At 45.6% G+C, this 25,057-nt stretch overlaps 1 protein-coding gene across 4 annotated transcripts in view; it reads right to left on the bottom strand.

Annotated features, from left to right (window-relative positions):
- MTARC2 (mitochondrial amidoxime reducing component 2) overlaps nucleotides 1-24,784 on the bottom strand; it is a 36,378-nt gene extending 11,594 nt beyond the window's left edge. For 3 of the 4 annotated variants that reach the window (XR_010114783.1, XM_063613950.1, XM_063613949.1), the window contains exons 1-5: nucleotides 24,509-24,671; nucleotides 24,051-24,403; nucleotides 17,424-17,597; nucleotides 11,185-11,347; nucleotides 10,042-10,182 (exon numbers count right to left, since the gene is read on the bottom strand). Coding sequence is in view for 3 of the 4 variants with exons in the window: in XM_063613950.1 (XP_063470020.1) it covers nucleotides 10,042-10,182; nucleotides 11,185-11,347; nucleotides 17,424-17,597; nucleotides 24,051-24,403; nucleotides 24,509-24,631 (954 nt within the window). In the remaining variant the exon portion in view is untranslated. Of the gene's footprint in view, nucleotides 1-10,041; nucleotides 10,183-11,184; nucleotides 11,348-17,423; nucleotides 17,598-24,050 lie in introns of all 4 variants that reach the window. The other variant, XM_055235365.2, reaches the window with a different exon arrangement.
- Nucleotides 24,785-25,057: the final 273 nt, after the last annotated feature.

Here is a 25,057-nt window from a genome sequence, read left to right as displayed (position 1 = left end):
TTAGTCTTTCTGAGAACCAGCTCCCATACCAAAGCTGTCTGGGGACACCCCTCTTTCCCCAAGTCATCTCACTAGCATAAAGTCAGGTATGATTGAAAGGGGCTTGCTATGAATGACAAAAGAAACTCCTCTTACCCTTGTCACTCAGCAAATTCCAAGAGCTTAGGAGCTCATGCCAGGAACCAGAGACAAAGACCAAATATATATTTCCCATTATACTAGAGTTAAATGATCTCAAACCAAAAGTTATTTTTTCTATTCTTAAGACATACAAGCTAATGAATATTCCTTAATGTCATATTTCAAAATTTAATCACTCTTCTTATAAAGAAAGACCATGCCATGGTTCCCGCAATTGGATCCAGTTCTTATCAAGCAAGTCTTCAGCATCCACTGCTCCCAAACACACACACACACACACACACACACACACACACACACACACATCCTGCCCAGAGTGCCTCTTTCTCACTGGGATCCTGCAAGTCTGATGTCCTGCCTGCAGCTGCAGCCCTCCACCTACTAAAGCCTTGATCCCACTTGGCCCTGAGATCCTTGCAGGCAGACACAGTGAGGTCATCTCTGTAATCTTAGCATCTATCTCAGAGATTAGCACTAGGAAACCCTCAAACATTTGCTGCAAATATGAATATTTTAGAATTTGGGGACTAAGACAGGATGCCATACACTAAGAATTACCAACTTACATAGGACATTACTTTTCACTTACTAAATTAGTAAAAATTATAGCAATGCCAGCAAGAGCACAATGAAAAGGGCACGCTTATGCTCACCTTGAGGGAATATAAATTGGCATAAGGTTTCTGGAAAGCAATTTGGCAATATATACAGAGAGCCTTTAAAATGCTGCATTAGCATTTCCTAAGAATACTTTTGGAAATGTAGATACCGACCTGCAAAGCTGCTTATTATTTATGTAAGAGAAAATGGAAAACAACCTAAATGCTTAATCATAAGGGAATGGTTAAACAAGTTATTGCAGAGTCACAGGATGGACTAATATGGAAACACTGGAACCACGCAAATGAAGGATTTGCAAAGACAGAGCTGGTTGCCATGTGCCATTAAATGAAAATGGTGGAATTTAATACTATTTATACAATATCATATAATCCATACTGGAAACAAAACAAAATGTTATCACAGACTACCTTTTAATAGTATGATGATGAAGAATTTTTTTTTAATTTTACTTTAAGTTCTGGGATACATGTGCAGGTTTGTTACATAGGTGTACCTGTGCCATGGTGGTTTGCTGCACCTGTTAACCCATCATCTAGGTTTTAAGCCCCGCATGCATTAGGTATTTGTCCTAACGCTCTCCCACCCCTTGTCCCCCCACCCCCGAGAGGCCCTGGTGGGCGCTGTTACCCAGTGAGGAATTTTTATGTGTTTCTTTAATCTCTACTATGTTTTTCAAGCTGTGCAAAGAGTATGAGTTACTTTTAAAAATGTCTTTCATAATCAGAAAAAAATTAACTATCTGAAAAGCTTCTTGAAATTAATCATTAAAATGTTTTCACAGCCCTGGTTCCAGACTCCCTGGGCTTTCTCATGACCCCATGTTTGAACGGCACTGTGTGGAGACCCAGTGTGCTTTATCCTTCAAGGACAAGTATCCTCACATTACACAATAGCTGGTGTATGCTCCTACGGAATCACATGAGACACATTTCTGTAAACCTTAATGCATATTAAATCTGCCTGGAGGCATCTGTTGTTTGGGACACTTGGACCTGGAAAATCCTAGCAGAAGAGAAAGACAGAAGCCTAAGGCTTTTTTTTATTATTATTATTTGAGACAGAGTCTCACTCTGTCACCCAGGCTGAAGTGCAGTGGCACGATCTTGGCTCGCTGCAACCTCTGCCTCCACGGTTCAAGCAATTCTTCTGCCTCAGTCTCTCAAGTAGTTGGGATTACAGGCATCCACCACCATGCCCAGCTAATTTTTGTATTTTTAATAGAGATGGGATTTCACCATAGTGGTCAGGCTGGTCTCAAACTCCTGACCTCAGGTGATCCGACTGGCTCGGCCTCCCAAAGCGCTGGGATTACAGGTGTGAGCCACAGAGCCTGGACTGCCTAACGCTTTTTTAGAAGCTGGCTTCTGTTCTCTGGAGACCACCTACTCTTAGAAACACCAGCAACAGGCTACAAAAAGGGAAGCAGAGCTCTTGAGATGTGGCCGTGTTGCTCTGAAGTGTATTCACTGACTGGGACATTCTGCAGGCTGACGCGGGTCTGTGTGTTCCACCCACATACCAGTTTCCTCTCAGGGGAGGTTACGGCCACGAGAATTTTAGTGCCTACTGGACATAAGACATCCTAGTCTCCCACTCTGTTCTTGGCTGGGTGGTCCCACATGACCAACAGCAGAGGCTGGGAGGGGCAGCTACCAATTGAATTCCCAAAGGCAGTAGCCTGGGCTGTGCTGGACTGCTTTTCAGCACACTTAGTCCATGCAGTGACTCACAGCCCTCCAGAGGACAGTGAGAGAAAGGTATGGGGGGTCATGGTCTCTGAGATCACTCCTGCCTACCTCCACTCTGCCGTCTCTCCTCCAACATCTGTATTTGAAGGGCTTGTCTCTTGGGTAGCAATGTAAAGTGAATGACCTCTCCTCACAAGGGATCGATAAGCGTGCGTTCACGTATCACACTCACTCGAGGGGAATACCGTGCACCACCATCTCTGAAGACACACTTCCTCCTTGGTCTGAAATGTAACATATTTAGAAGTGGATGAGGCCTGATAAACACAATTCAGTGGCCAAATCCTTGCCTCAAATTCAGTTCGGCAAGGTCTCACACAAAGCCTTGTTCACTCAGGGGCAGGGATAAACTAGAAAAAGCATGGTGAAGGACATCTCGAGAAATGGACTTTAAGTGACTGTTAAGATTAAACGAGTTCACTTACAAAAAAGCTAGAACACAGCATGTGCAATATGAGTTTTTGTTTGTTTGTTTTGTTTTTGGTTTTGGTTTTGTTTTTTTGAGACAGAGTCTCGCTCTGTTGCCCAGGCTGGAGTGCAGTGGCACGATCTCGGCTCACTGCAAGCTCCGCCTCCTGGGTTCACGCCATTCTCCTGCCTCAGCCTCCCGAGTAGCTGGGACTACAGGCGCCTGCCATCACGCCTGGTTAATTTTTTTTTTTTTTTTTTTTTTTTTGTATTTTTAGTAGAGACGGAGTTTCACTGTTTAGCCAGGATGGTCTCGATCTCCTAACCTTGTGATCCGACCGCCAAAAAAAGAAAAAAAAGCCAATGCAGCGGTTCTATCAGAGAGGGCATTCTGAGAGACATTTGTGAAAAAGTGCCTTTACCGACCACACACACACACACAGACAGAGAGAGAGAGAGAGGGAGAAGAAAGTGCCCAGGGAATTAAACAACTTGAGGGCTGCAAAGAGTCTTTAAAGTCCCTTGGTAGAACCTGTTAACTTTAAGATCAGAAAATCATGCTCAGGGAGGTTAAGGCCAAGCTCACGACGATTTAAAGGCCACTCTGGTCTCCAGGCACATCCGCAACTCCTGCCAGTTACGACTTTGCTCCCCTGGAAAATCCTAGCCCAGTGGTTCCCACCACTGGCTGCACACTAGAAACCCCAGGGGAGCTTAAAAGTTCCCTCTGCCTAAGCTGCACCTGAGATGGAGGCACCAGTGTTGTTTAAGGCTGTCCGCTGGCCCGATGTGAAGCCAGAGGGGGACCCCCCCGGCCCGGGTGGATCTCACCGCAGGTCTCCTGTTAATCCATCTTCCGCTGCCCGCCCTAGCTGCGGGCTTTCCAGGGGTGTCTCGCTTACTCACTGGGTGTAGTGATAAGAAAGCTGTGTGAGGCTATGAGGAAGGAACCCGGCAGAAGCATCTCCTCCTTCTCCTTGATGAGAAAGAGGCAAAAGACCTGTAGTACTTTGCCGTGCCATCTTCCACTCCCTCTTGCCCAACCCCTAAAAGCCCCTCTGGAAAATATTACAAATGACTCAGGTGTAATCAAAAAAGCAAACGTAGAAGGAGATCTCCTTATGTAAAGGAGTTCTGTTGGCAAATTCTTCAGAAATGTGAATGTATTCCTACTCCATCCACTCCTGATCCCTATCCTCCTGTTTCAATCATTGGAGCTTCTCCTAATTAAGGCAAATCCATCCAAGACTCTTGCTGGAGTCCCCTAACAATATACGCATGTCAGAAGCTCCCCAGATGAGGACATGGAACTTTTGCCTTGAAAGGCATGCCACAAACGCCTGCAGGGAGGGGACACCTGCATTCCCCAGGCCCCTGCTTGGTTCTTTTCATTAAGAAAGAAAAATGACTGTCAGATGCTTTCAGCTTGCTTCTAACAGAGATAATGAACATGAAATTCAGGCTAATCTTCATTATGCCAAAGCTGATACCTGTTCTTCTTCTCCATTTTTTACTGAGCACAATTGTCCTGCTTCTTTCAGAGGGCAGCCCCTGACACCCATGACCCCCCAGCCCACCCACAGTGACTGGGGCCCAATGCAGGTTTGCCAAATGACCCGAAAATGGCTTTAACAAGGTGGCAGAGTTGTGTAGTCGGCTGATATTCAGGGACTTTTGACAGCCAGCCAGAGTGCAAGTTCTCACTTGGCCACACGCTGGCTATGCGACCTCGAGAGCAAGTTACTCAACTTCTCTCAGTCTCAGTTTCCTCATCTGAAAAACAAGGATCAAAACACTACCCGCCTCAATGGCTATCAGACATTTTCCACCATGACCCGCAGTGAAAACTACATTTTACATTGTTTCCTAATACCCTCCCATGTGTACACATGAGAGAGTTTTGCAAGACAATTCTTAACCCTTCTACCTATAGTTTACTCTGATATCTTTTATTCCATCCTATACTTCTTTTAAAAGTGTTAGTCAGGACTCAGTACACTCATATTAGAACCCAATAATGGGTTGTGACCCACAGTCTGGAAAGGGAACTAGAATTAAAGAGAAAACGCATGTAAAGGGTTTGGCACGGTGCCTGTAACGTAGTAAGTGTTCAATAGCAATGAGTCATGATTCTTGCTGTTATTTTTGTATATTGTTGTCATTACTGCTACTTTAAGAAATCCCTGAAGCCTGGTAGAGACTGCTGTTCTTACACCAGAAAACAGACTTGTTATCTCAAATCCGAACCATCCAAACTCAGGTTCTGGGGACTGAAAAGTCTAGTGATCATGATTTACAAAAACTGTGTTTCTCAACAGCTGGAAAGGATAGGACTGGGAGGGCCCAATCCACACAGCCTGTAAGCAGTGAGGCTCAGAGTCCAAGCACGACTGTTCAGCTTCAAAATCTCCCTCTCTGAAAGTTTCCTGGAGAAGCACTTCCTGAGTGAAAGAAAACACACCAAGAGTTTTCTGCAAGCTTCTCCACAATTCTTTCGTAATGTGGAGTGAGGACTGATACAAACAAGTTATTCCACTAAAAATATCAAGCTTAGCTCATCAGGACAGTGAGCAAAGATCAGTAAACACTGACCCTACAATGGCCAACTACAGAAATAGGAAGCATTGGTCAATTTTATTATTTCTAAACTTCATTTTGCTGCATTCCCAGAACTCAAGCACACCACACTGACCCAAGGAAGCAGACTTTTAAAAATTGCTTAATATTCTGAGCTACATGGACAAAGTACAAAGTAATTTAGGCCACAAACAGTAAATGTTACACAACACATTCTCCTATTACTCTGTGTTCTTGCAATAAACGATGGCCTGAATTTCATGCTGAGGTTTGCTAATTTTTAATGATTAATTGGCCTATTAAATATTTATCAGTTCTATCATTTTACATTAATATTTAACAGAGTCCTACTCTTTGAAAGAGTTACAGTTTTGTGATGGTACCAGGTAAACAGATTAATGCATTAGGCCTTTAACTACTGGGCTTCCTAATTTAAGGAAGAATAAATCAGCAACATTAGCATCATTTAATAAGAAGGATTTTTTTTTAATGTGCATGGCCAGAGGACTGTTCCAGAAAAGTCAGTATTCTACCTTATTTGCTACTTCTGTAAGTCCATCATAGTGCAGGAATAAAATGACAAATGGACTTGGGAGCACAAATTCATTTAACAGTTTTTTTTTCACTTTTAATTAATTAATTAATTTTTTGTAGAGATGGGGTTTCACCATGTTGCCCAAGTCTGGTCTCGAACTCCTGGACTCACACAACCTGCCCGCCTTGGCCTCCCAAAGTTCTAGGACATGGCTGGCCTTCTTTTTGGACTTTTATTTTCAGTTTATTATTAAAAAAAAAAGAAGAAGAAGAAGAAGACAACTCCACTCTCACTGCCTAAGAAAGCAGGATTAGGTTTACATTAGCCTTAGGTTAAGTTTGACAAGTTATAGGAGAGCAAAAATTATAGGCTGGCAAGGTACAGGAAAGCAAAAATGCTTCAACCAGGGACAAGAGTGTCTTTTTTCTTATTTCCTTGGCTCAAGATTTTAAACTAAAATTAATAGCAAAATAATCTGTTCTTCAGTGGAAACAAATCAAGAAACATTTTATTCACTAAAAGAAAGTTTTTCAGAAAATAATGGAAGAATTACAGGATTCCTGTGGAAGAACTGTTGCTTCACGGATTAATTTCTATTCCATGAACTAATTTCCATTCCAATCTTTAGTAACATACATTCTTGAAACACAGAATTTCATTTGTTGTTTGCCAAGCATTTAATGAATCCGATTTTATGTACATCCTACTAGACAATGTGGGAAACTAGAACTGGGAAGGGCAGGTGGGTATACTGGGAAGCCATTGAGGCTTGAGCCTCAGGCCCCTTATTTGCACAGAACCTTTCAAGGCCTTGAACCTGATTTTATTTTTGTTAATTTTATATATTTTTGTTAATAATTTTATTTTTTTCTTAAAGGGGCCCCCAAATTGTATAAACTTCAAGTCCCACCAAGTCTAGATTCATTCTTAGAAAAATCTAGTTCTTTCCCTCAAGAAACCAGTCTCCTGAGTACATCAGGGGCCTCTTCCTCTCTGGCACTCTCCATTGCCCTCCCAGCCCCGATCCTGTATCATCTCTGACCCCGGTGGTCCCTGCACTCTCCTAGCTCAGTGCTTCTCCAGACACTGTGGGCATGCGATTCACCTGGGATGCTGCTGCCGCCAGTGCAGAGGTGTAGGCATCGTCACAGTGCCCATGTAGATTTCAGGTAGGGCCTGCTAATCTGCACTTTAGAAAAAAGACTCTTAGCTAGGTGAGGTAGCTCATGACTATAATCCCAGCAGTTTGGGAAGCCAAGGCAGGCAGATCGCTTGAGTCCAGGAGTTCAAGACCAGCCTGGGCAACATAGGGAGACCCTGTCTCTACAAAAAAATACAAAAATTAGCCAGGCATGATGGCATATGCCTGTAGTCCCAGCTAGTTGGGAAGTTGGGAGGCTAAGGTGGGAGGATCACCTGAGCTTGGGAGTTCTAAGCTGCAGTGAGCCGTGATCGTACCACTGTACTCCAGTCTGGGTGACAGAGTGAGACCTTGTCTCAAAAAAGAAAAAAAGACTCTCTAGTGACTGGGCCTGGCCTTGGTATTTCTGTCTCAGGCTTCCCTGCCTTCCAATGAGTGTTCAAGAGAGTTGCCAGAATAATATGTGCCTGGCACACTGTATAGGCATTCAGCAGATATTTATTGGAAGAATGCAAATCATAATTACTTCCTCGCTCAGAATTATTACCAGCTCCTCAATATCCACAGTATAAAATCTAAACTCCTTGGTGTGGTAGCCTCCAGCCAGCTCCAGTCCAGCCTCCCTAACATTTCTCCTTTACCCCCATGCTCCTGTGATTCTAAAATGCTCCCAAGCACCCCTTTATTCATGGCCTCTCATGTTTCTAGGCCTCCCAACCGCCTGTACCCATAAAGACCCTCCTCGGACCCTGGCCTGCACACAGTCCACACAAGTACAGGTGAACAGCATCGCTTCCGGGGAGCTGGACCTGACCCATCCCCATGCCCAGGACTCCCTTCTCCAGGCAGATTTAGGCAGTTCTACTTCTACATATCTCTGGTACCTTCTAAGTGTGTACACTAAAGCACTTCTGACACTGGGCTGTCATTATCTCCTGGCCATGCCCCTCATATTGGAACATTCTGAAGAGCAGGATCCATATCTTTTCATCTGTATCTGGGCTCCTACAAACCATGCCTGACCCATAATAGATGATTGAATTTTAAAAATTAACAAAGGCACAGAGGAATTCAACTAGATAACAAATGACAAGATAACATCATCAAGTAGACAACTTCTGTATACATTACTATTGCTCTTTTCTTTTTTCTTCTTTTTTTTTTTTAATAGACAGGTTCTTGCTCTGTCACCCAGACTGGAGTGCAGTGGCACAATCTCCGCCGCCGGGCTCAAGCCATCCTCCCACCTCAGCCTCCCAAGTAGCTGGGACTATAGGCATGCACCACCATACCTGGCTAATTTTTGTATTCTTTTAGTAGAGATGGGGTTTTGCCATGTTATCCAGGCTGGTCTCAAACTCCTAAGCTCAAGCAATCCTCCTGCCTCGGCCTCCCAAAGTGCTGGGACTATAGACATGAGCACCTACAGCACCTGGCAGCTATTTTTCAAATTATCAGATAATACAGAATGCCTACATGTACAATGGTTTATACTAGGCTCAGTGCAAAGGCTTATCCTAAAGAACAATGTTTATCAACAAATTAGGGGCCGGGCACAGTGGCTCATGCCTGTAATCCAAGCACTTTGGGAGGCGAGGTAGGTGGATCACCTGAGGTCAGGAGTTCAAGACTGGCCTGGCCAACATGGAGAAATCCCATCTCCACTAAAAGTACAAAAATTAGCCAAGTGTGGCAACATGTGCCTGTAGTCCCAGCTACTCTGGAGGCTGAGGCGGGAGAATCACACAAACCCGGGAGGTGGAAGTTGCAGTGAGCCAAGATTGTGCCACTGCTCTCCAGCCGGGGTGACAGAGCGAGACTGTCTCAAAAAAAAAAAAAAAAAAAAAATTAGGCACATTTTACTCACACAAAAGGAAGTACGGTCATTCAGGGGAGCAAAGAATCGAGAGGGTGTTTAAGAGCCTCTCCTCTCAGAGTTAACTATTTGGGATCTCTAAACTGGAATTGTCACCCCAGCTCTACGGATGCTGGAGTTACAAGTCTTGTGTTCTAATGCCAGCCACCATTTCTCTGCTAGGCAAAGTGTATAACACCTCTGAGTTTCATTTTCCTTATAAAAAGGAGACAGTAACACAAATTTCACAGGGTTATCATAAAGATCAAAAAAGTAATTTATCTGAAATGATTATTTAGCTCAATGCCTAGCACCCAGTAAACACCCAATAAATGGTATTTGTCATTGTTACTTCCACTGCTCGGAAAGTTTAGCTCACCCCTCAGGCTTAATATGACAGCTAATGCTTCTTATTACCAAGCAACACCCAGCTATATGTATACCACATACAGAGTTCAGGGTTTCTGCTGGGTTCTGATGTAGTTTTCCCTTAAGACCACAAAAGTGTGTCCCTGAAAAGGGTGGAAATTTCTGGTGTCAATCCCATAAAAGAGCATGTGGGTGCCCTGGGAGAGAACTCGGGCCACAGCATGGTATGTCTCCAGGGGCAGATTGCCTGTGTCCTCTTGGTCTGCACTTTGGGGCATGGGGCTTCTAAAAGTCTCAAATCTTTGAGAGCACTGCTGAGTGATAGAGAAATGGAAAATGGCTTTATCTTACTCTTTATCTTCGCTTCCCTCAGTTATCTCTGAGCTATGATTACATATTCCAACCTCAGATTTGCTACAATTTCGAGTTTTGGCTGTTTGCTTTGGGGCCCAAGCATTAATGGGTGAGAGCAACGCCCCCCTGAGGCCAGTGCGTTGATGGCAGCAGCAATGAGTGATGGCAGCAGCAATGAGTGAATGACTCGACCTTGGCGGATCTGAGTTGGCTCTGGCTGGAGCAGAGTTCCCTTAGCACCGCGAGCAGCACATCTGAGCACGATGCACAAAAGCAGTGGGTCGCTTACCTCCTCAAAAGCGTCACAGCCGGTCACCACGATATTTGGCCTGAAATTCTCCATTTTCATTTTCTTCTCTATCCTGGTATTCAGATCTACCAGGGAGGCATCTGTCATGATCAGGAGCGGGCAGCTGTCTGGGTAGGCCACCTTGCCAAGAACACAGGATAGTCAGGCCCCACCACTCCACAAAATGGCCTAGACCAATTGCAAAGCTAAGTAATGTCCACAAGCAAAACCACTTCAGTGCAGAAGAGGGGAGCAGTGTTCAGGAATGAGAGAGATGTGACTTTGGGCTTGCAGTGGCCAGGAGCTGGAGCAGTTCCTGTCCATACACAGGGACAGGGCTGCAGCCAGGGCCGACTCTGGGCCAATGTCACTCACCAGGCTTCCTCTTCCTGGGTTCCCACTCCCACCCCAGCAGTGACCCCCTTCCCACATCGTCCTCAAACAGCGAGGACCTGCTACCAACCAGCTATACTCCAGTAATAATTTCCTCAACAACACCATTCACTCACTAGGTATTTACTGAGCACCTACCAGGCACTGTTCTAGGGGAGAAACAGCAGTAAAGAAAGCAGATAAAAACCCCTGCCCTCAAGGAACTTGTAGTTTAGGGGCTATGGAGAGAAACTCCCTGAGGTCCTTGTATTTTAAACTTTAGCTCATGGCAGAATCAGAGGCTTTGGTCTTTGGTTCAGGGGACAGTTTTCCTTAGGGGGAGGTGCCTTGCCAGCACCTGAAATAAGCACACCTCACAGATTGTGAGGGGCGGGTCAGAACAAAGTCCACTTCTGTAATTCCAGGAAACTTGGATTTAGTCCCAAACAAACTTCTCACTTTTGTTTCTCCAGCCAGTTTTCTCTTACATCCCCATCTACCTGGGAGTCGCCCCTGGCTCCCCCCTCCATAGTATCTCCCATATTCAATCCTCCATACACCCTAGAGATCCCACTTTTGAGACACCTCTCATATCCACCTTCTTTTCCATCCCCCGGTACCTCTGCCCAGGCTGTGCCCTCATTATCTCACCAGGGCCATTATCATATTTTCTTAACTGAGGTCCCAAGAGAGGCTCTTTATCCACCGGGAAGGAAGCCAGAAAGAGAAGGGTGACTAGTAGCAGTGAAGGTAAACTCTCTGTAAGCTCACCTGGTAGTTCAGATCAAGAGTAGGGAGAAGTTTTCTTGATGTTCTTCCCTTCATGTTTGTCTCAAATTGAACCAATCTGTACGCTTCCGTTTTCAAGAAGTTGGTGAACCACTTAGCTGCCTCATTGCCACAGTCTCTGCCTTTAATGTCAAGGCCAAATATCCTGGAAAGGTCACAAAAGAACACCAGGTTACTTACTTATATCAATACACTGAGGGATGGTGTCAAAAATGAACAGCTGGACTGTTGGGACCTGACCATCCCAGAGGGCTGTTAAGTGGTCCTTGGGTCAAAGCTGGGCAGAAGCGCAAGAGAAAGGAGTAGAGTGTGCTCTGGGGAAGAGCTACCCAAACCCTAATGTACGTGCAAATCCTCCAGGATCTTATTTGAATGCAGATTCTGGTTCAGTAGGTCTGGGTTAGAGTCTGAGATTCTGCATTCCCAACAAGCTTCTGGATGCCTAAGCTGCTGGTCCATGAAGGCAAGGATTTAGGACACTTTCACAAGAGGAGAGGGGCTGCCCTGTGGCAGATGCACCCTGAGCTTAGAATCCAACAGACCTGGGTCAAATTGGAACTCGGCCATTCTCTAGTTCTGTGATCATAAGCAAATCATTTAACTCCTCTGACTTGTCTCCAGTTGTAAATTGGAGATAATTATATGGTACCTACCTATGCCACTTGGTGGGAACAGATAACTTTAGATAACACGGCGGCCCTCAAGGTTTTCTTGCTTAAATTCCCCTAACGGAGTTTTAAAAAGCTATGGACCCTTCACAGAACTATAAGTTGACAGGTAAACTTTTTCATCATAAGTTTAATTTGTTCTGAAAGACATCATTTCCATTGAATTCTAAACGCTGACATTTAAAATAAAATGATTACATTATGCTTTTAAAAGTATGTAATGGGATCTAAATGCCATGTTGGTTTGATATCCACCATTATCCATTTAAACATTTTTGTATTATTCCTCCTTTTATTCATGAACACATATGTATATTATTTTACTTATGTAATTTTATCCTAATGTATTTTTATGGCTATCGCTCACTTACTGTATTTTTTTTGAATCAATTAAATGTGGTTTGTTTCTTAAGCTTTCAAGTGTGAAGAAATGTTTTCAGGATTGAGTTATCATTACAATTATGATTTATATACAATTGATCATAACAAAATAGATATGCTATATATTTTTATAATTACTGAACATAAAAGTGAGATTTTATTTGAAATTAACCCTATAAAATATCCATAGAACTCTGAATGAATCTCACATATTGCTAGAATAAGACAAGGTTCAGTATCAATTTTATTTCTTTCTTTAAATTGAGCCCTGAGGAATTTTTCACACAAATAAATAAATAGAAATGGGAGTTATAGTAATTTCACTTATTCCTTGAATCTCTAGGCAATATTTGTCACATAGTGATTTGTCATCAAAAAGTATTTTTAATGATTTATCAGTAACAATTTGATTGGAGGCCCCTTCATTTTAATGTAAGACAAAGAGTTGGAACCACTGACTAGTACAACAATTTTACCCTGTCATTAATGTCACCCTCTTTATCAACACAAGCATTTTTCATTGTTTGGGTCCCTGTATGTTTTTCCCTCCAAGGGCAATGTCCCTAGTAAGATGTGGGGTGGACAGACAAAAGCCTTTCCTCCGTACAAAGAGGAAAGGTTTATGGTGAGACAGGAGAACTTGCCGATTGGAGATATGATTCACAGGATATGGAAACCGATTCCCCTACCCTCATCTACCATGGGAAGGCCTGCCCTCCATCATGGGAAGGCTCACCCCAGTGTGAGGACTCCTGAGGCGATGCACGTGAGGGATTTCAATGTGGACACCTGAGGTGCTCCCAGTTAGATGAACCCCTGTGTACCCTGAAACTCACAATCCTGGTCTGAGGGTAGAGACTCCCTACCCTCTCACCTCCTCTCCCATCTACTGTCAAATCTCAATGCTGTTCCTTTCACATTTCTTGGGCCTTTTCCTTCTCTCTAAACCCCCTTCTTGAAGCCACTGTTTCACCTCTGATTAATTCTTGGCTCTACAGACATCTCATGATCCTCTCCTGGCCTTCTGCCTTTCCCCTAAAACTGATTCCATCCTCTGTTCAGCAGTTCCTTAAGTATATGCTCCTGGATGGAGCTCTTCCCTCATCCCCTCAGAACAGCACTTGTATGTAAGTGCACACATATTACCAACAGCGTCCACCCACTTGGGGAAGCTTATGGGTGGCACTTTGAAAAGTAGAAAAGCCCCCAACAGGGCAAAGGAATACTAATTAACCAGAGCCCCTTCTCCCTGATGGAAGGCATCCCTCCACCAGCCCTGTCTCCCATCCCTGCACTGGACAGTATCGCTCCCTCTGCCATGTCATCTTCTCCAATTCTTGCAGAATTTTCTGCAGAATCCACTCTCTTCTACATTTTGACACAAAATGTCTCATCAGCAACATTCCACAGAAAAAACTGACCCTCACTCTGGGTTCAATAAAACTTCATTAGTAAGCAATCTCTTAACTCACAAATCAAAAGTAACTCATTAAAATTATGTAAGAGGACATAAAAACTTGAATAGACTCTTACAAAGAAAATCCAGATACTTTTACTGGCAAGTTCTATCAATAATTAAAGAATAAATAATACCAATCTTACACAGCAACCAAAAATGTGTTTTTAAGACTTGCTATGTAAAAGTGGAAGAAAAGAGTAAATGTTTGGGACTAAATCTAACAAAACATGTAAAATCACATTACAGATGAAATTATAAAACTTTATTAAAGAGATAAAATAAGACACAAACAAGTGAAGAAAAATAATATTCATAGATAAGGTGGATTAATACAATAAAGATAATAGCTATTTAAGACCTAATATCTAGTTAAGTGCTTACTGTGTACCAGGTCCTCTTGCAAGTGTTTTATTTAATACACACACACACACACATACACACACACATATTTTCACATCAATTTTCTCTAAATTGAGCCACAAATTCAATATAGGGTTGAGGTCATGTCGTACTTCCCCCTACTTTAAAACATTCGCGTCACCTTTTAAGACAATAATCAGGCCGTGCACGGTGGCTGATGCCTGTAATCCCAGCACTTCGGGAGGCCGAGGCAGGTGGATCCCTTGAGGTCAGAAGTTCGAGAACAACCTGGCCAACATGGTGAAAGCCCACCTCTACTAAAATACAAAAATTAGCCGGGTATGGTGGTGCATGCCTGTAGTCCCAGCTACTCAGGAGGCTGAGGCAGGAGAATCTCTTGAACCCAGGAGGCAGAGGTTGCAGTGAGTTGAGATCGCGCCACTGCACTCCAGCCCGGGCGACAGAACGAGACTCCATCTCAAAAATAATAATAAAATAAAATAAGTGTGGAATAATATAAAATTCATGACACTTCAGCCTGGTCCAAATGTCTGTGAAGGGACTTCTTTTTCTTTTTACTAACTTGAGGTTGTTGGTTTATGTTATTTGATTCTGGGCTCTCGTGGGCTGGCTGTGGTAATCACTCCGTCACTTACTATCTGTTAGGGGTTAAATGTTTCTGTCTCCCCAAAATTCCTTTGTTGACACCCTCACCCCCAATGTGGGGCCTATGGGAGGTAATTAGGTTTAGATGAGGTGGAGCCCTCATGCTGGGATTGGTACCCTTATAAGAGGAAGAAACACAAGAATGCTCTCTCTCTTCATGCAGGCACCAGGGAAGGTCATGTGAGGACATAATGAGAAGTGGCCATCTACAACCCTGAAAAGGGACCTCATCAATCTACCAGCACCTCGATCTTAGACTTCCCATCCTCCCAAACCATAAGAAATAAATGTCTGTTGTTTAAGCCATCCAGACTATGGTATTTTGTCACAGCAGCTGGCACTAACTAAACACACTACCTATATTATTTCTTCAGTTTTTAGCAGTTCCCTTGGCAACGAATCCATTAAAAATAGTTTATGAATACAGGCTGAACTAGTTACAGCATGTCTAACCAGCTAGAGAGGGCAGTGCGCTGACTACACCTCTACATCAGACCAAATGCACATTTTCACCAAACTGCCAGGGTTCCAGGCTCTCTATTCCCACCTCATCTAGATCTACAATTCATGCATGGAACAGAATTACATAAGAAGAGGCTGCAGGCCGGGCGCAGTGGCTCACGCCTGCAATCCCAGTAGTTTGGGAGGCCAAGGCGGGTGGATCACCTGAGGTCAGGAGTTCAAAACCAGCCTGGCCAACATGGTGAAACCCCATCTCTACTAAAAATACAAAATTAGTCGGACGTGGTGGCGCATTCATCTAATCCCAGCTACTCAGGAGGCTGGGGCAGGAGAATCGCTTGAACCTGGGAGGTGGAGGTTGCAGTGAGCCAAGATTGTGCCATTGCACTCCAGCCTGGGCAACAAGAGCAAAACTCCATCTCAAAAAATAAATAAATAAAAAAGAACAGGCTGCAATTGCTGTCTTTTTCAGACCCAGGCAACTCACCTGTAAGGTCTTCCTCTTTCCCTCTTTCCATCCAGGAAGGTGTGTGTGTCCCTAGATTTCTGCCTATTTAGCTGGTAAAGAAGCTTGGGGGAAAAACTTGCTCACTGTTGGCAACACAGTGAGTCTACAGGAAACACCCATATTACTCATGTGACACATGTCAGCTACGTATTTACCCATCGCCTTCACGTGTCTTCCAATTAAGCTGAGATGGCTACACTCTTCCTCTTCAATGAATTGATGGGCTCAAAACCTGTCATTTATGGAAAAGCTTTTCTTCTCCCTACACATACACGTTAAAGGCAAAAGCCTTAGGGTGTAAGTGGGTTCAAATCCCAGCTCTGTGTTTTCGTGGCAGTGATCTAAGATTTGGTTTCCTCATTTGTAAAGTGGAATTAATGACCCCCCCTCATGGGCTTGCTAAGATAATTACCTGAAATACTGAATTCAGTGAATTATTGCTTCAGACTTTTGAAAATTGGGAACCATGAGTGGTAGATTTCAGCTTAGACACTTTGCTTGAAAAAGCGTAAGATAAGAGTTCAGGGAGTAATCTGAGGCTCTCCTCTGAGCCCTGGGACCTTGGACAACTCCAACTTCCACACACTTAACAAGCTCAGTTGGTGACAAGGGATCCAGATCATCCCATGACAAGCATCTAAAATTTCTTAATGTGGAAGGACAAGACCCCAGCAAACCACGGAACTTGACACCCCAACAGAAGTCCCATAGGCCAAAAGGAAGCCAAGGTCTGAGGTGTGTCTTTGGCCAGAAGTGGAAATCCCTTACACCCAAGGAATATGCCTTCATCTCAACCACAAACTTCAGAGGCTGCAGAGTCAACTTGGAAGCTCTGGAAGCTCCAGCATCCTTCTCACCCAGCCCTGAGATACAGCTGCTAAAGTCTCCACTAACTCCCTTGTCTGCCTGGTTGGAGAGTTGACAATTCTGAATGAAGATTTGAACGAAAGGAGAAAAGCCCTAAAGAGCACATTGTACAACCTTTATACTTGTAGTAATCCCGCTTTTAATTTTCTGTATGTTTTACGCTTTGACATCTTGGAGCCTTGTTGACACTGAAGAAACTACTTCTCCCACGACCGACCAATTCCTAGAAATAATAGACTGATGACCTGCAAGTGTGCCTGTAATAGGAACATCAACCTGTCCAGAGTCTGCACTCCCAGTTACCTCCTTTATTTGGTGCCTACATGCCGGGCCACTAGTCCCCTGCCATGGTCAACCCCAGAGCCAAGTACCAGACAACCTGTGTCCCAGAGCCTGCTGAAATTATTCAAACTAGCCAGCCCTAAGCCTGCCACCCCTGCCTTGCTTCTCCTTTCCTGTGGAAACCACAATAAAAGCCCTTGCCCACATGTTCCCCCTGCTCCCTCTGCCCCCTGACCCACCCTGGTGCTTCCCCACTTGGCCTTGTGTGGCGTGGCATACCTCCAGTTTCTAGAGAATCTGTTGGTATAACATCTTCATTTTTCAGGACAGTCATTTCTGTGTCTGCGTGTCCAACCATACCTGATTAAAACAAATCCTAGGTACCCTTAAAACAATACCCTGCATCATCCACTCGTGCCCAATCCCAACTCAAACTGCACTTCTTTTAAATATTTCCTTTACCAATGTCATCCTGTACTATAGAAACGATAGCAAGACAGCATGAAAGGAGGAGCCTGAAGAGAAATCAAGCCTATTGTAGTTCTGTGGATGCCCCCAAGCAGAACACCTGCAGTTGTGGAGTTTGTTTGAGGAAGGCTGCTTGCTAGGCAAAACCAGCTGGTCCATGTCTGGAGCCCTGAGGATCAGGCAGTTGTTCTCATAAGTGATGGAGACGAGCACGAGGCGAGGCTCTTGCCGGGCAGTGACCATGTGTCCATCTTCCTTAATCACCAGCCAAAACCTGCAGAGAAACAAACCAGGGCACACTCAGAAAATCCTCTTCCACCTCCCAGCAGCTTCCCTCCAGCTTTCTACTTCCTCGAAACTCTCCGCCCGCCCCGACTTGGGACCTAACAGTCATTTTCCAGACAATTATCCAGGTCTGGCCAAATGATTTGGGTCTAAAAGTTGGTGACCCCAAAAAGAGCTCATGTGGCAGAAACAGTTCTGGGAGAGCGTCAGGCCGATGTATGGCAATCTCCAGTTTCAAAAACAAGAACATGAGCCTGGCTCAGAGACTCTCCCTCACGGCTTAGGCAACCCTGCTGCTTGTCTGGGGGTTCTGCTTTGGTTAGAAGCTTCTGTAGTTCTGTTAAATATGTCTCTGTGGCCCTGGGAGAAGTAAAATGGCTTTTAGGTCCTTTTGTTGTAGACCAAGATGAGGTTGGCCAAGCGAATTGGAGTCTGAGACAAAGGTCTTGCAATGTTGCTGCCTCCAAGAGGAACCAGGCCGGCCTCTGCTCTGTTTAACTTGCTGCGGCATGAGGGGGTCCTACATCAGGAAACCTCCCAAACAGCCTTTCCTCTTCATGCACACATTCTGACATAGAGAACAAAGACTCACAGAAGTCACATGTTAGATAAGAATCCCACTTATTTCCTAGAGAGGCTACTGTACTGGACTTGGTTTCCTTACTTTGTATTTCTACGGGATGAGCTGAAGAGTGAGGGAAAGCTGGCCAGGCCCAGTTGGCTAGGCTTTTACCTACAGCCTAGCATATAGGTTGGGGCTGTACCACAAAAAAGACTGTGTTGCCAAAAAGAAAAAAATATTCCACTCCTAGGGAAAATAAATTTCAATATCACAGTTTAGTTTCATTTCATTTTGTTTCGTTTAGTTGTTTTGTTTCATTTCGTTTATTTTGAGACAGAGTCTCACTCTGTCAGCCAGGCTGGAGTGCAGTGGCACAATCTAGCTCACTGCAACCTCTGCCTCCTTGGTTCAAGTGATTCTCTTGCCTTAGCCTCCTCGGTAGCTGGGATTACCGGCGTGCACCACCACGCCCAGCTAATTTTTGTACTTTTAGTAGAGATGGGGTTTCGCTATGTTGGCTGGGCTGGTCTTGAACTCATGGCCTCAAGTGACCTGCCGCCTCAGCCTCCCAAAGTACTTGGATTACAGGCATGAGCCACTGTGCCCAGCCAAATATCACTATTTTAGAAAGAAGATAGAATCTGCAGACAAGCAAGTGAGGAAAATGCAGGCAGTGATGAGTAAAAATTGCCTGAAAACCAGAGGCTTTCCAAATGTGAGGAGGATAAAAAGTGCAGCCCCTTCCAGAAGCAGGGGCGGCTCCTCCCAGGGAGACATTCCAAAATATGACCAGAGCCACCAGGGAAAGCCTGAGGAGACCTCAGGAGGACATCCAATATCCCAGCACAGGGAGCTCCGTCTCTGCCCTGTCGTGACCCTGACAGATAGTCTTACATCTGCAACCTCCTTATCAGTAGAGTCCTTTCCAGGTGCTGGCTAAACTGTCCCTTCCCTGCAACCACACCAGAAGACAATAGCTGGCAGCCTGTGCTCTGCTAACTGGCATTATGATGGTGTGGCAGTGTAAAGGCATTCCAGTAACTGTCTTGGCTACCCCCTTCCAAAAACCTAGTGACACTGGGTAGCAGCAAGTCCCCACCCCTCTGAGGAGACCACCTTTTTCTTTCTTTTTTTTGTTTTTTTTTGTTTTGTTTTGTTTTTGAGACGGAGTCTTGCTCTGTCACCCAGGCGGGAGTGCAGTGGCACAATCTCGGCTCACTGCAAGCTCCGCCTTCCGGGTTCACGCCATTCTCCTGCCTCAGCCTCCCATGTAGCTGGGACTACAGGCACCTGCCGCCACACCAGGCTAATTTTTTGTATTTTTTTTTTTTTTAGTAGAGACAGGGTTTCACCGTGTTAGCGAGGATGGTCTCGATCTCCTGATCTCGTGATCTGCCCACCTCGGCCTCCCAAAGTGCTGAGATTACAGGTGTGAGCCACCGTGCCCAGCCCACCTTTTCCTTTCTAAGTATATATATGCATATGTGTATTATTTATTCATTTATATATATTTATACTTAATTAATAAGAGAGAGGGAGACAGGGTCTCACTCTATCACCCAGGCTCTAGAGTGCAGTGGCATGATCTTAGCTCATGGCAGCCTTGAACTGCTGGGCTCAAGCGATCCTGCTGCCTCAGTCTCCTGAGTACCTGGGACTACAGGCACACACCACCATGCCCAACTGATCTTTTTATTTTTTGTAGAGATGGGGTCCCACTGTGGTCTGGACCTCCTGGCTGGTCTGGAACTCCTGGCTCAATTAATCCTCCCTCCTTGGCCTCCCAAAGCGCCGAGATTACAGATGTGAGCCATCCTGCCTGGTCAAAGATGCCTTTAGATCCCACAGTTCTCTGGTTCACTCATCCTGGGGCTGGGTTCTGTAAATCAGAGGATGTCTGCCCAGAGAATGGGGCTACAGTGAAATAGGCAGGCATCCTCTGATTTAGATGCCTAATAGGGCTGGGCCCTATTCCCTATTTCCAGCCTTGTCCCTTGGTGCACAGTTCTTGGTTAACCTCACTAAAGCCTTCACCCTTAACTTCCAACATGCCCCTTCCCCAGATAAGACTCCCTTTGAGATCTGCACACAACCAGAGCCATATCCAAACAGGAGTGGCAAACCTGTTTGCACATTATTTCTGACATTATTTCTCCATGGGCTGAATCTTCTCATCTCCCATTCATCCCTTACTAATGTCGCCCTTCACCGTGGCTCACAGCCTGGCCTGTGGCTCCAGCCTATTGTATAATAACACAGGCATTAACTGCTGGGGTTAACAGTGAGAAGTAGTCACTAGAGGTTTCCCACTCATCACTGTCACTGAAAAAGTGGCAACTTACAGGGAGTCCAATTTTGGGACAGGACAAAGACAGCAATCACAGGTTAAAAGGTTGCCATTTGTAATATACCCCAACCATCTCATTTCCCTGTCAACCTGGGCAATATTATTTTTCACCTCTTGTGCACAAAACTGTGCCCAGTGAATGAATAACTAGTTCTATTCTGCCAGATCTGAAAGAAGAGATAAGTCTGGAGTATGGATTTCATCATAACCAAGTTACCCCAACCTAGTCTGCAACACTAAAAGCCGGCACCTTGAATTTACAGGTAAAACATGAGTATGTGGTAGAGGGATCAGTGTAGAAGCCTGGAGCCCCGATTCCCCAAAAGAGCTACAGTGCCCCAAACAACCAACAGCAACGGGTAAGTGGAGCCCAAAACAACAGAAAAAAATCTCATTTCTCAATTACAAACTGGCCTGGGGAGCAGGAAGGACTGAAAAATGAGGGAAAGCAGGAACTCTACCACTGAGTGTGGGAGGAGAAAAACAGCAGGAATTGGGCAGGGAATAACACCCTGGATAATAATAAACGTAAGGGATTCCTTTCTCCAACAGTTAATCATTTGTGCAGAAGAAATAAAGGACTGGCTTCAATAAGGGTTTAGACAGATAAAACTGATCAACTCACATATGGCTGCTAAGGAGAGCAGAGATTTCCAAGGTCAGAGAGGACAAGCACACCCTCCCAGCAACTGCACCAGGCACCGAATGCCAGCATTCTGCCAGGTGGACTTTTAAACACTCAATGCTTAGCGTGCTCAAGCCAAGTGTTCACAAGTATACTAAGAGCTTTGAACAAAATACCTTTAGAAATTTGAGACCCTGCCAGAGCACTTCCAGAGGAAAATCCCAGCCCCTTCGAACAGTTAGTTCCAAAGACACAGGTTCAGAATGGAATTCATTAAATGAGGCCTTTCCCTGAACTCTAGGAACATTTGTAGCAGTGTTATTAAATTGTCAGGTGGAGAGAACAGCAGCCATTAAACAGAGTTCTCTCCAGCAACCCTGCTTTCAAATTGTTAATTATCCTTTGATAAATAAACTGTAGTTAAAATGGGGCTTTAGAGACCATGAAGTTCAATCTCATTCTTTTGCAAATGAGACAACTTTGTAAAAGTTCGCCCAAAGTCTCCTGATCCTCAGTGCAATCCTTATACTTTTATATCATGCACTGGTTTCATACAAACAGCGTAAGTTCTGTACTCACACAGATCTGAGTTCAAATCCCCACGGCACACACTGGTTTTCTGGCCTTGGATGAGATACTCATTCTTTCTCATACTGTTTCCTTATTTGCAAAATGGTGATAATAAAATCTAGCCCACAAGATTGTTATGAGGTTTAAGTATGCTAATCTATGCGACAGGATTTAGCTCAGTGTCTGCTGCATTTTAACACTGCATAACATTAATTTCATTGCCTTTCCCTCTACCCCAGGCTTCGCATCACCCCACCCCATCCTAAGCGTTTATTGTTTAAAACAAGGGAAAGGTAATACAGTTGTATTTATTTTAGGATGCCAATGGGAGCAAAAAGCACAGGCAAAGGACACGTATTTTCTTTCCATGGTTGCAGTAGTCACGGCAAAGCAGTGACAAAGAGAAGTGGGAAAGAAATCGTTCTTCAGGTATCAGAGGAAACACAGATTAGAACTGGAAACTGTGAAACCAATCCTTCGAGTGAGGAAGGAAGTAGTGCAACCTAGTCTGCAACACTAATTTTCTCTGGACGTGCATCGTGAGAATTTGGTTCTCCCAGTTTTTTGGAAGGTGTCCAGTCCCGCAGAGCCTGAAGTCTTTCCAGCAATAGGAAGGCTTTTGTTATCCTTCATATTTGAATAAGCTCTAAACATCCTCTTCTTCTTCATGGTCTCGGATAGAATCCTTTAATTATAGCATCAAAATCACCTGGGGGAGATTTAAACATTCTATGCGAGTTGGCCCCACTCTTGATGATTCTGCTTCAGTAGTCCCGGGATGGGAATCTCAGGAAATTATAATTGAAAAAGCTCTCCAGGATAAGAAATCTGGGGTAGGGGTAGGAGAATGAAAATCCTCCCATGATTCATATGGTCTGTGTACACAACACTTCTCTAAGACTCACTGAAGTTTTCCAATACCATGGAAGTCCACATTTCTTTAAGAGGGCAGCAGTATTCAGAAAACAGTGCATCCGCGTGTCCTGGAGTGAACACAGGGATGCAGGTGGCTCTCTGCTAGAGGAATCCTTGAATGATCAACTTGCAAACCTCCTTCCCCTCGGACACAGGGCCACAGCTAAACCATCTCAGCCAGATAAGAAGGCATCTTGGCTGGGCGCAGTGGCTCACACCTGTAATCCCAGCACTTTAGGAGGCCGAGGCTGGTGGATTGCCTGAGGTCAGGAGTTTGAGACCAGCCTGGTCAACATGGTGAAACCCCGTTTCTACTAAAAATACAAAAATTAGGCCGGGTGCGGTGGCTCACGCTTGTAATCCCAGCACTTTGGGAGGCCGAGGCGGGTGGATCACGAGGTCAGGAGATCGAGACCACGGTGAAACCCTGTCTCTACTAAAAATACAAAAAAAAATTAGCCGGGCGTGGTGGCGGGCGCCTATAGTTCCAGCTACTCGGAGAGGCTGAGGCAGGAGAATGGCGTGAACCCGGGAGGCGGAGCTTGCAGTGAGCCGAGATCGCGCCACTGCACTCCAGCCTGGGTGACAGAGCGAGACTCCGTCTCAAAAAAAAAAAAATACAAAAATTAGCTGGGCGTGGTGGCACACACCTGTAATCTCAGCTACTTGGGAGGCTGAGGCAGGAGAATTGCTTGAACTTGGGAGATGGAGGTCGCAGTGAGCTGAGATAGCGCCACTGCACTCCAGCCTGAGCCACAAAGTGAGATTCTGTCTCAAAAAAAAAAAAAAAAGAAGAAGAAGAAGAAGGCATCTTAATCTTAAGTAGGAAATGTCTATGTGTCAGGCCCCAAAATCCCAAAGTTCCGGGCTGTGAACAACTCTGCCTATGGGAGAAGGAGGGACACTATTCCCTTAATGGCAAGTATCACCTCTGCCCCAGAGTCCCCATGCCACTTGATCATCCTTCGTCAAAGTGTATCAGGCCTCCAGGGCACCCCCAGGATTGGAGAAATGTGAGGAACAAGGCCCAGCAAGGCCCAAGCCAATGTCCTTGAACAACACTTGGTTTCTTTCTTGCTGCTTTCTAGTGCCAATAGCTTTATTTTTCTACTTTGGTATACTAGGATAGAATCACAAACTTTAGAGCTAAGGAGACTTGGAGATACGGGTCAGACCCCCTCCTGTTACAGAGGAGGAATCTCTCGTCTAGGGAAGGGCAAGGGATTGCCCCTACCTACTTTACCAAAAATAAACCTGGCATGAACTTGGCCTTCCCAGATAAACCACCAACGGCCCAACAGTCAGCCCAGAAACTCAGGTGGCAAACCTCTAGAGTCCTTCCCAGATAGATCGGGCCCCATCTGCCCCCTCCTCCTCATCGCAGGCAGGCTCCGCGCTGCCCCGCGCCCCCGCTCTGCCGTACCTGTCCCGCATGTTGCCGATGCGCAGCCCCATGGCTGTGCACTCAGCCTCGCTCACCGGCACCCCTTTGCAGGATTTCACCGGGTAGATCCAGAGCTTCGCCACGGTGCCCACCTGCTGCAGCTGCCGGCGCCGCCTGGGCCGTGCGCGGCGCCAGGCGACAGTCCCCAGGGCCACGGTGGCCAGTCCCAGCGCGGCGACCCCGAGCCACCTGGGCCAGGGCCGGGCTGGGAAGCCGAGGCGGGCCAGCGTGGAGGAGCTGGAGGCGCCCATGGCACGGCGAGGGCGGGCGCAGATCTGCTCACAGACCCGGCAGCGACCGGAGCCCTGGAGGACGAGGAGGCCCTTAAGGATCTGGAAGGACGAGGAGACCCTTAAGGATCCAGAAGAACTAGGAGGCCTTTAAGGATCCGGGCGGGTGGGCGGAGTCAAAGTTGACTCAGCCACTGACCCTCTCACCCTTTCACCGCCGAGATGGCAGAGCGGTTCAGCGGAGAGCGGGAATGCCTTAATGCGGTGACAAAGCCTGCGCGGTAATGGCGGAAGACAGGCAGACAGCGGCCGGGGTACCCTGGGCGCCATGGAAGCGACGCCGCCCAAAGCAAGCGAGCTAATGGGGCGGCCTCTGGGGTGGTCAGTGTCTCCTCCCTCTTCCCCGCCCCTACAACACGACAGTTACCCATGCAACATGACCTTCAGCGCCAGCACTCTGCCACCCCCTTCTCTGCTAATACTGCGCGCTTAGTCGCTGGACAAGATCACCGCAGAACGTGAAGGCGGGTTGCCGAACGGAGGATTTACAAACATTTGGGAAGGACTTTTTCTGGCAGGTCGCTGTGAGAACTGCAGGACTTTCTGCACACAAAGACTCAGTCTAAACCTCTGCACTCAAAGACGAGGAACTCTAGCGTGGCTTATAGGAGCATGACTCAAGGTCCCCCACCCTCCGCTGCCCCCTAACCTCGACCCCAGTAAAATGTCTTCCCGAGAAAGCTCAAGGCGGCCAGG

This window comes from Symphalangus syndactylus, chromosome 19, assembly GCF_028878055.3.
Source record: "Symphalangus syndactylus isolate Jambi chromosome 19, NHGRI_mSymSyn1-v2.1_pri, whole genome shotgun sequence".
Taxonomy (NCBI): domain Eukaryota; kingdom Metazoa; phylum Chordata; class Mammalia; order Primates; family Hylobatidae; genus Symphalangus; species Symphalangus syndactylus.
Note: the sequence above shows the minus strand (reverse complement) of the source record. Positions and strands in the feature narration are given on the sequence as shown.